The sequence below is a fragment of the Primulina tabacum genome, chromosome 18 (genome assembly GCF_025594145.1).
Source record: "Primulina tabacum isolate GXHZ01 chromosome 18, ASM2559414v2, whole genome shotgun sequence".
Lineage (NCBI taxonomy): Eukaryota > Viridiplantae > Streptophyta > Magnoliopsida > Lamiales > Gesneriaceae > Primulina > Primulina tabacum.
In genome coordinates this window covers 25,768,023-25,778,573 of record NC_134567.1, presented here as the reverse complement: position 1 = coordinate 25,778,573, position 10,551 = coordinate 25,768,023, and the positions used below count along the sequence as shown (strand labels likewise).

The 10,551-nt window shown below is 36.0% G+C and overlaps 3 protein-coding genes across 3 annotated transcripts; 2 read left to right on the top strand and 1 right to left on the bottom strand.

Annotated features, from left to right (window-relative positions):
• Nucleotides 1–340: 340 nt before the first annotated feature.
• On the top strand, nt 341–2,780 carry LOC142533129 (glycosyltransferase family 92 protein RCOM_0530710-like). The gene has a single exon (XM_075639774.1). It carries the CDS (start codon nt 721–723, stop codon nt 2,533–2,535), a length of 1,815 nt encoding a protein of 604 aa, XP_075495889.1. The 5' UTR covers nt 341–720; the 3' UTR covers nt 2,536–2,780.
• A 1,581-nt stretch (nt 2,781–4,361) lies between these two features.
• Nucleotides 4,362–6,722, bottom strand: LOC142533113 (uncharacterized). The gene has a single exon (XM_075639754.1). It carries the CDS (start codon nt 6,695–6,697, stop codon nt 4,643–4,645), a length of 2,055 nt encoding a protein of 684 aa, XP_075495869.1. The 5' UTR covers nt 6,698–6,722; the 3' UTR covers nt 4,362–4,642.
• Nucleotides 6,723–7,523: 801 nt separating this feature from the next.
• Nucleotides 7,524–10,341, top strand: LOC142533728 (uncharacterized). Its single transcript, XM_075640595.1, has 4 exons — nt 7,524–7,743; nt 7,857–7,977; nt 8,938–9,207; nt 9,982–10,341. Exons 1-4 carry the CDS (start codon nt 7,568–7,570, stop codon nt 10,096–10,098), a joined length of 684 nt encoding a protein of 227 aa, XP_075496710.1. The 5' UTR covers nt 7,524–7,567; the 3' UTR covers nt 10,099–10,341.
• Nucleotides 10,342–10,551: the final 210 nt, after the last annotated feature.

Here is a 10,551-nt window from a genome sequence, read left to right as displayed (position 1 = left end):
ACGAATAACTAAAAAATATTTTAGATGACATGAGAACCTGTAAAGACTATTTTTGGTGGGTAAACCCCTATGCTAACATATCAATATGTAAATCGGATTAGTTAGATAATAAGTCGAAATAGGTTAACCTGGTGCGACAAACTCGTTTTAGAAGATGTTGGTATGAGAAATCGAACTCATGATAATTGATCAAACGTTTACTTATTTCACCAACTCAAATACTCCGATAACGAACGAGTCAAAATTATTAGTTACACAGTACATTATTTATAATTGAGTGCTTTATAGAATTACAAATTACAATAAACTAAAATTTTAATATTCTTCCAGAATAATTATTTGCTCAACTGAACAGCCTCCCCCCTTGATACGTCCTGCAACTCTGCATTCACGCACGACTTCACAACTTCTATTCCAAAATCTACAACTACAAATCATAAAATTCTCGATGGAAAGAAGAAAAAAAATGCCACTCCCAATTCCAAGCAACTCCGCAGGCGCGTGCCACGACCTCAAGATTCGGAAAATTCCAACCTTTTTCTTTTCGATCCCGACACACACCCAATTGCCAAAAACAAACAGTGCGCGAAGTTGAAAAATACACAACACAACGCGAGTTATTGTCGGCGAGAAACACAGATTTGCAGAAAGAGTCTCCGTAATATCTCTTAAATCTTGATTATATAAAGAGTTTCCAAATATTACCAGGAAGAAAAAGAAATGGATTCTTCGGATCAACGCCGGAAGAGAAAAAGAGTTTTCAGACAACCTTATCCGTCCTTATACTGTCATTCGTACCTGTTGTCTGTAAGATTTCTTGCGCTGTGCCTCGGTTCCCTCACGATTCTTTATCTTTTATTCAGTACCGTTCCCTTTAATGCTTCAGCTTTTCGCCCTGTTTTAGTGGTTTCGACCTTATCTTTGTTGTCGTCTAGTAGTTCAAGAACTGTTGAGCCAGTTCAAAATTTTGATAGTTTCTTGTTTCCTTGGAAAATAGAGGACATGGTTCTGTTCCCTGATCATATTTTATTGTTAGTGAGTGGTGGAAAGAAAGTTGGGTTGATGAAGAAGATGGGTGTTGAGGGATTGGAGTGTGTTTACTATCGTGAAATCGGAAGCGATTTAGCGGTGAAAAGGGTGATTTCTGTGGATGAATTTGATGGACTTCGGTCAATTGTGAGGTGCCCTCTTCCATCTATGAATATGAATTATTCAGCTTTGGTAACTTTGAGGGTAGGTGGTAATAATGGGGTTTTGGTTCATAATCAGACTCTGAATTCTTGGGAAAAAGTGGCTTATTCAGCTACTTTGGATGGGGATACAGTTGTCGTGTTTGTGAAAGGGTTGAAGTTGAGGGGAAATAGAGAGTCTGATCCAAGCCTATTTAGTTGTCATTTCGGGTTAGGGAAATGGGAAAGAAGTGAGACGTTTACCCTCACAACGAAGGCTCTGAGCGCTGCTCAAGAAGTGGTGAGATGTCCGTTGCCACGTAGTATTGGAAACAATCCTATTAAGGCTAACGGTATTCGAGTCACCATTGGAGTGACACCTTATGTCCGTGGTCGAGCTCAAAGGCAGCTAATTTTCCCATCCATTGCCAAGATTACAAACTTCGGATCCGAGGGTAAGAAGAGAAAGGAGGGAAAGTACAACCTTTGTGCATGTACAATGGTGTGGAACCAAGCTTCATCCATACATGAATGGATTATGTATCATTCTTGGCTTGGAGTGGAAAGATGGTTCATATATGATAACAATAGTGACGATGGTATCGATGAAGTTATTCAAGAACTCGATCGTGACAATTACAATGTAACCAGGCACGTATGGCCATGGATCAAGACTCAAGAAGCTGGATTCTCGAATTGTGCATTGCGAGCAAAACACGAATGTAATTGGGTTTCTTTTATGGACGTAGATGAATACTTCTACTTCCCATACTCGAGGCCTAAGCACCAAAGATTCAAGAATTTTGGGTATGCTGGTCAGCATTCTCTGCGCACGTTAGTGGCAAATGTATCATCTACATCGCCTACAATTGCAGAAATCAGGACATCTTGCCATAGTTTTGGGCCTTCTGGGTTGAGTTCACCGCCGTCACAAGGTGTCACTGTAGGTTACACTTGCCGCCTTCAAAGTCCAGAGAGGCATAAATCCATCATCAGGCCAGATGCGCTACACGTAACGTTACTTAATGTGGTGCACCATTTTCGTTTAAAGAAGGGATTTAGATACCTGAATTTACCTCAGAGTACAGCCGTAGTAAACCACTACAAATACCAAGTGTGGGAGGTTTTCCGTGCAAAGTTTTACAGAAGAGTTGCTACTTACGTCGCCGACTGGCAAGAAAGTCAGAAGGAAGGCTCGAGAGATAGAGCTCCCGGTTTGGGAACCGAGGCCATCGAGCCGCCGGACTGGCCTCAGAAGTTTTGCGAAGTTTGGGATTTCGGCCTGCGGGATTTCGTTTTGTCGAATTTGGCTGATATGTCGAGCGGTTTGATGCCATGGGAGTCCCGTTATGCTTCGACTGGTTAAAAGGCTTTGAAGTCTTGAAGATTTGTAAAGGATAAGATCTTAGTGAAATTATTCATTAATTTTTTGTCATGTAAAATTTGTTATACACGTTTTGCTTTTGTAGTCAAAAGGATAGAGAGGGCTATACGTTTTCTCAGATGGGAAAACATCGTGTAATTTATGGTCTTGTGATTCTTGAATATAGATTTAACTCTCTTTTGTTTGTTGTCTTTCTCCCTTAATTGATCTAATAAAAAGTATTAATTCCCCACATATACATCCCACGCATCACCAATGGTGAGTAAACGAAAGGACAAAAGACTTTTTGAGAACAAGGGAGAAGAATAATTCATTTTCACATTTGATAGTCACAAGAGAATTATTCGACAGTCTTACCAATTTTTATTATGATACGAGTAAATTATGGTTGAGTAAGAACCATTGAAAAACAAGAAACCGAATCATAAAAGTAGGATAAAATAAAAGACTAAATCGGGAATTATTCCTTGTTCATTTTAACATTCAAATTAACGGGGACCAAATACTAAAAACAAACGAAAAATAAATGACAATTCGAGACAATTAGAAAATGAAAGAATAAAGACAAAAATTTATCTGAGATGGTCTCACGGGTCGTATTTTTTGATACGGATCTCTTATTTGGGTCATTCATGAAAAATATTAATTTTTATACTAAGAGTATTACTTTTTATTGTGAATATCGATATGGTTGACCCGTCTCATATATAAACATTCGTGAGTCCGTCTCACAAGAGACCTACTCAAGAATAAATATGGAATATGGCAAATAACGATATACTAATTACAAAATTAGAGATGTCAATATGATTTGTATGAGGTGGTTATGGTTAAACCCAATACCTGCCCCATGAAGAAAATTTTAACCCATTACCCGCCCCACCCCGGTTAAATATTATTCGGATCCGCCCCACCTCGAATATGAAACGGGGTTGGGTAGACTCATGAGACCCGAATTTTTTTGAAATAAAAGCAGTAATATTTCTTCTCGTATGACTGAATTATGAAACAAACAAGCCTCTAAATACAACACAATAGAAAATTAATTCATGTCTTCGACCACAATTAATAATAACTAACAAAGTATTTTCACGACATAAAGAATTACATAAAAAATATAGTTATTAGATTTCCAAAAAAATCTTGACATCGCCAAAAATAAGTCATAACATGACTTAAACATATCAATATAAAATAAGTGAGTAGGCAATATTTCAGACACATTTTTCAGGATCATCTTCCTCTTCATCAAGAATGGTGGAACAAGTTGGTAAATTACTTAAAGAATTAACTACAAAATTAAAGAGAGAAAGTACATTGAAAAAATAAAATTGTGGAAACGTAATTTAAAGAGAGAAAGTACAGTAACAAAATTAAATGAAAATATAGTAACAAAATAAACTGTGATTTATTTACATTTCATCACACTCCACAACCATTTTCGCGAGCACATCAATGCCTCCAAAGTCGTTGGATTAAGCCTACTAAGATGAGGACCAACTATTCTTTCACCATTGTTAAAAGCAGATTCAAATGCAACAATTGATATATGAATAGCTAAAATCATTATGGTTGAGTTGGGCTACTAAAAAAATGAAAATTAATAAAAACTTAAACCCTAGAATATTTATATCCACATCTGTAGGACGTGTATGAGGCGGATATTATAGGGCCCAGGGGCGGAGCTAGAATTTTGATTCAGTGTAGGCTATGATATGCTATAAGTAATAAACAAAAAAATTCTTTTAATCATAAAACATCACAAAATAACTACCTTACAATTGTTCTTTTCGAGTCTTCATTTTCGAGTCTTCATATTTTGAAACCTTTGTACAATAGATTCATTATCAACGGTCAGAAATATATCTTTCTTTACATAGACAATGAGACTATCATTCATCCAATCATCACTCATTCGATTGCGCAACCTGTCTTTCACAATTCTCATGGCAGAAAACACCCTCTCTACTGTCGCCGTTGCAACCGGTAGAATTAATGCCAATGTCAAAAGCTTATAAACCAATGGGTACACCATATTTTTTTTTGACATAACTAACTTCTCTGAAAGATCACCAAGTCCTTTCAATCCTTAAAATGTTTTGTTAGAACGCATATCACATATATAAGTTTCAAGTTGATCATCAAGTGTGAGGAGATCAAATCTTGAAAAATCTTGTTGATAAAATTCAGCTAGTTGCATCAATTTTTTCTTGTCAAAAGCATAAAACAAGTTTTGTGGACACAAACAAGCTACACAAAGGAGTAACTTTGTACCTGCCTCTGAGAAACGATCATTTAACTCTTGAAGTTGCATGTCGATAACACCACAGAATAAATCCACAGAATAATGATGCAAATTTGTCACTTCTGGTGGATTACGATGGGGACGACCACATGGTGCCCAACGTGTGAACTTATCATCCATTTTGAGAACATTAATGTAATGTTGCTCACAAAACCGGTGAACCTTTTCTAAAAATGAATCCCAACCATCATCTCTCATTTTTTGGAGTCGATGTTTGCATATTTGTACCAAATCCATTGCATTCACAATATCCTGATCTTTTTTTTGCAATGCTGTCGACAATTCACTCGAAATTCCTAAGACATGTTTCATCAAGTGTAGATTGAATGCAAAATCAAATAAAAGTACTGACTCCAATAAATTATATGCTTCAGTTTTTTGATCAGGAGAACTGGAATCATCTTCTGAAATTATTTCAAGCACATCAACGACAGCAGAGAACATGGAAATCAAGCTTATCAAAGAATTGTAATGTGACCCCCAACGTGTATCCCCAGCACGTTGAAGGGTAGTTTCTTGATTAAGTCCCCGGCCACTTGAAATCTCACCCCTCTCCAATGCCTCGACAATAAAACCTGAATGTTTCTCTCGAAGAAGATCAGAATGTTTGCAAGATGCTCCAACAACATTTAACACATCACCAACAACACGAAAGAAATTAGAAATCGGAAGATTTTTCTTGGCCACAGCTATAAGAGCTAGTTGAAGCTGATGGGCAAAACAATATATGTAAAATGCACATGGGTTCTCCTTTAAAATGAGTGCTTTTAAACCATTAAATTTACCCTGCATATTACTTGCTCCATCAAAACCTTGTCCTCTCAACTTAGACATGCTCAAATTATATCTAGAAAACATCTTATCAATAGCAGCTTTAAGTGAGAGTGATGTAGTACTGGTAACATATTCAATCCCGATAAAGCGTTCATTTACATGTCCACTACTATCCACATAACGGATAACAACTGACATTTGCTCTTTTGTTGAAACATCACGAGATTCATCAACTAAAATAGAGAACAATGAATCACCAACATCTCTGATAATAACATTAATCGTTTCAGTGGCACAAGCACTCACTATGTCCTTCTGAATATCAGGTGATGTCAACTTGTAATTTTTAGGAGCATTTTTCAATATCACATCATTAATCTCTTTATTATGAGCACCTAAAAATTCTAATTGGATAAGAAAGTTACCTGGATTAAGAGAACTTTCAGTTTCATCGTGACCTCGAAATGAATGCCCTTGTCGCAACAAAACTCTAATACAATCAATTGAAGCATTGAGACGGATACTATAATCATTCCGCATTTGCTTTGACTGTTTGTGCAAAACTGATTGAATGTGCTCATCTTGATTCATCAAAGTTTCACAATTCATTCGAGCTTTATGATGTTCGCTGTCATGCTGGCCAACATGAATATTTAACCTATCTTTACACTTCCAATTTGCGGATCCTTCATTAACAAAAGCCTCCCCTCCCGCTTGTTTTCCTTTAGCTGTCTTGAAGAGATAACAATACAAACAATATGCGGCATCTTTTTCTACACTATACTCCAACCAATCACCAAATTCATTAAACCATGAAGGATTGAACCGTCTACATTGGCTTACTCCAAATTTTCTTTTTGGAAATTCATAGCCTGAAGGTTGACATGGACCTTTTTGCAAATATGCCCTTCGAACTTGATCTCTAATATTAACATTATATTCACAAATTGGAGTCCTAAGTCCAGGATCTACCGGCAGTTGTGAGAAATCAAATTCTTCAACCCTAACATCTCCAATGCTTTGTACTTCTGGTTCTGGATCTTTTCTTTTAAAAAATCTATGCATTGTAAATATTGATTTCCTGATAAAATAAAAAAAAAATATGTTTAGCTTTATATATATATATATATTTACACAGCTTTTCCACAGAATAAAATTTGTGGATTAGTTTTGTTATTTGGAAATTGGGTTGGACTTTGCCTTCAACTATCAAAAAGGCCAACGCTAGATTCTCCCAAAATTAAATGTATAAATGAAATCCTAATTTATATCACCACATAACAATAATCATGTAAGAAAATCAATCTGTCGATAAACAAACAATGATATTCTAAAAAAACACTTACCGAAACTCATAGATCTGCGTCGATTAGAACGTTACTCAGAAATTTAAAATCGGGTCTAGTAAAATCACACGACAAATGCAAAAACAGAGATGGGGTTTGCCGTTTGTTGTCTGCCACTTTGGATCATGGGATGGGAGAACCGAGAATGAGAGTCTGCCACATTTGATTCAATGAAATCAATAATTGACCCACTTATGCTTTGACCCAAATATGTTTAGAGGGCTTTTAAAAAAAATTGGCCCACTTATATTTATAAATACTATTAATTTTTTTGGCCCACATTATAAATACTAGTAATTTTTTTTGGGCAGCAGCCCACACTGGGCCTTAATAAGCTTCGCCCCTGATAGGACCCATGACCCGTCCCATACTCGGACGGGTCTGAAAAATTAGACCCGAGACCCGTCCTATGACTCATTTAGTATGCTCAAACATACCCCATATGTACCGGTCCATTGTGGGTCTGGGTAAAATCCGGACCCATTCACGTCCCAGAATTATCTCAATTAAAATATATGCATATAATTTAATGGCATAAAGAAGAAACAATATGGGGGCGAAAACACAATAAAGAAAACCATTGGGTTTCATGAAAATATTCGAGAAAAAGCAGAGATCTGCGATTTCTATCGCGGGACTAAGCGGAGAGGAGAGGAATTCACGGGCGAAAATGCTTCGTTCAAATCAATCCCCAGCAATTCTGATTTTCCTACTCTTCTTCGTGTTAATATGTTCTTTCACTCATCATTCTCTAGCTCACAATTCGTAAGTTTATTCAATTTCCTTTGCTGGAACCTTTGCAGTTTGGATCTGTATGGAGTATATAGTTTTGAATTGTTTTCCTTTGTTATTGGAGTGAATTATTTGCATATTTACAGTGAAAGAAGGGTTCTTAAGAGAAGGACTCTAATGGGTATTAAAGAGACACCAGCTGGAGGAAACGTCACGTTTGATTGCTCTCCTTCTGGTCCTTGCATTCCCTGCTCTCGCTCCGAGAAGGTCTCAGTCCCTGTTTCATTTTAGTTTCCGGGTATTTGATAGCCAAAACTATTAGGTTGACGCCGACGATTATTTCGGCACTGATAAAATCCAAAACAACGATCATAAGAAGTCATTCTTGAGAATGAAAAACTTTATGGTCTTCTATGCACATGGTGTCATCTTTCGTCGAGTTTACTGACCTTTATTAATAAATCTAGAGTTTGATTTAAAATTCTAGATTTATCAGGCAGTGAAGTCTATCTTTAAGCGGAGAATAATATGATAGATTTTTAAAGAGCTAGATGGGTAAATAATTACTAGCATCAGCCCTAAATTATGATCTGAAGTTCTGGTAAATTACTTAAAGGGAGTGAAAGTAGCATTAATAAGTAATTAGAACTTAGAAATCATTGTTATTTTCAGCTAACATAGGCTTCTTCACTGGGCATTTTGGTTTGTATGTCAGTTCTTGGAAACTATCAAATATATGTTTTTAGCTTGTCTAATCCTTTGGCAGTGAGAACTTGTTATGCGTACGAAATTTTCTTTTTTGTCCAATTAATCTGTTCTTTTTGGTGTAATGAGTGGCCGCGGCTTGTGAACTCTACTAGATTCAGCAATTTGGTGCTCTGTTTCACCATTATTTTCGGTATCTGTGGCAATCCTTTTCCAATTCAACAAACAAAGGCTAAAGATTTTCAAATTTACTTAATTTAGTGCATTCATGGTTTGAGTAGAAAATCTTTGAAGGAAAGTAGTTTTAGCTGCTCAACTATAGTTACATGGTATTTAGCAGAAGTTAGTCGGGTGGACTAAAAATTGCTTAAAGTTGGAGTCTGCTAATGATTGTGCTATTCTTTGAAAAATTAGACAAAACTTGCATTTGATTTTATGTAGTACTTTAAATTTCATAGTCATTCGTATATTTGTATCTAAAATATTCAAGAACTCATGGAACCTATGCTGATTTTTCCGTAGAGGGATGAAAGTTTTCGTTGCGGTGAAACTGGTTATCGTATTCGTTTGAAATGTGTTCCAGTTGGATCTGGTTCAGAAGATGTAAAAAGCCTCAAAGAAAAAATGACTCGATCTGCTCTTGAGAGTGCAGATTTGCCTGTAAATGATGGACAAGGAAGAACATTACTGAGTGATAAAGCAAAATCAGAAAGTGTATCAGGTGCCCATGTCACTTATAGAAGCTGCATACCTGCAGTAAGTGAAGAAAAATTATCCGTTCTTGGCTTTGAGGTAAATTGATACTGCTTACATATGTGCACGTTGTGTTTTGCCTGTAAAAATGGAAATTTATATGTATATATTTGATATTTATCAAGGTGACCAGATTTAAAATTCTCTTATCTATAGTTATTTTGGCAATCTTTGATGAGTTATACACGATGAAGCTCTAGGATTTGAAGATTTCAAATAATGAATATTTATGCATGGGATGTGTAGAAGATGGTAACCATGTGAGATATCTTTAGGAGACCAGTATAATCCACCCTAAAGAATGGATTGATTGCGAAGATACATGCCTTAGGTATACAGTTTAGATTAGTTGCTTACTTGCTTTCCTTCGCAAGACTTAAGAAAAGCTCGTTTCCATGTTGTTGGGCCTGCAGAGTTTAAATATAACAATAACAGAACTACGGCTAATCAAAATAACAATAAAATGTTTCAAATTTGACCCAAGTCTTGCAGTTTTTTTCTGGAGCATGTAGTTTTGTGTGCGGTAGGCACATCACCAATCACCGGGGGTAAAGCTTGAAACATCTGGGAGGGTAATGTAGTGTATGTTGAGGGGACGAAACTTTCTTTTCAAAAAAATTATATAGTTGGGACATGTTTTTAAGTGCTATTCACAATTGTGGGTAGGCTACTCAATCCCAGACAAAGTAATATTTATTCATGCCTGAAATTTATATATCATGCTTGCTCTCGTCTTGCTACACAAGTTTTTGTTGTGTCAAGAAACTTATGCAATGCATTTGACTCGAGTTTCAAAATTATACCTGTGTACAGGCGCTTATGATATCTTTGCTACTAAGCAGTGGCTCTTTTATATACTTCAGACGGAAGAGAAGTGCTCCAGCAGCCGCAGTTGGGCTAGTAAGGCTTCCAACTAGTTCTAGGTTTTGATAACTAAACCATTATAACTATTGTTAAATATTAGAATGTAGCTAAATTGAAAAGCCAATTATGTTGCCATTTTTGTATTTTGAAAATTTTGAATTTTTGCACTTTAATGCTGTTAAAACAGGGGTTGTGACTTAATGATGTCACCTCATAATTGTAACTCTGAACTCACATTCATTACGTGTAGAGGGACTTTCATACCAAATCAAAAAGTTCTTTTATATACAAATTGCTGAGTAAAAAATATTATTTATCTAATTTAAGTTTCTTTCTTCTTCTTTTCTTTTTGCCATAAAAGCAAGTAATCGGAGTGGTAAAAAATTGTCGTAATAAAGGATTTTATCTTTATTTAGTGTTGATGGTGAGAATACCAAAGAAGAATAATTTGTTATTTAGCATAATATGTGATGTGTGTGTGCTAACACATTATGATTTTCGAACTAGTCTTTAGGAAGA

Excerpts from the sequence above, each read along its gene's own strand:
- LOC142533129 (XM_075639774.1), top strand. The coding sequence starts at position 721 with ATGGATTCTTCGGATCAACGCCGGAAGAGAAAAAGAGTTTTCAGACAA.
- LOC142533113 (XM_075639754.1), bottom strand. The coding sequence starts at position 6,697 with ATGCATAGATTTTTTAAAAGAAAAGATCCAGAACCAGAAGTACAAAGC.
- LOC142533728 (XM_075640595.1), top strand. The coding sequence starts at position 7,568 with ATGAAAATATTCGAGAAAAAGCAGAGATCTGCGATTTCTATCGCGGGA. Across the intron at positions 7,744-7,856 it reads CATTCTCTAGCTCACAATTC|TGAAAGAAGGGTTCTTAAGA; the intron begins GTAAGTTTATTC and ends GCATATTTACAG. Across the intron at positions 9,208-9,981 it reads TATCCGTTCTTGGCTTTGAG|GCGCTTATGATATCTTTGCT; the intron begins GTAAATTGATAC and ends ACCTGTGTACAG.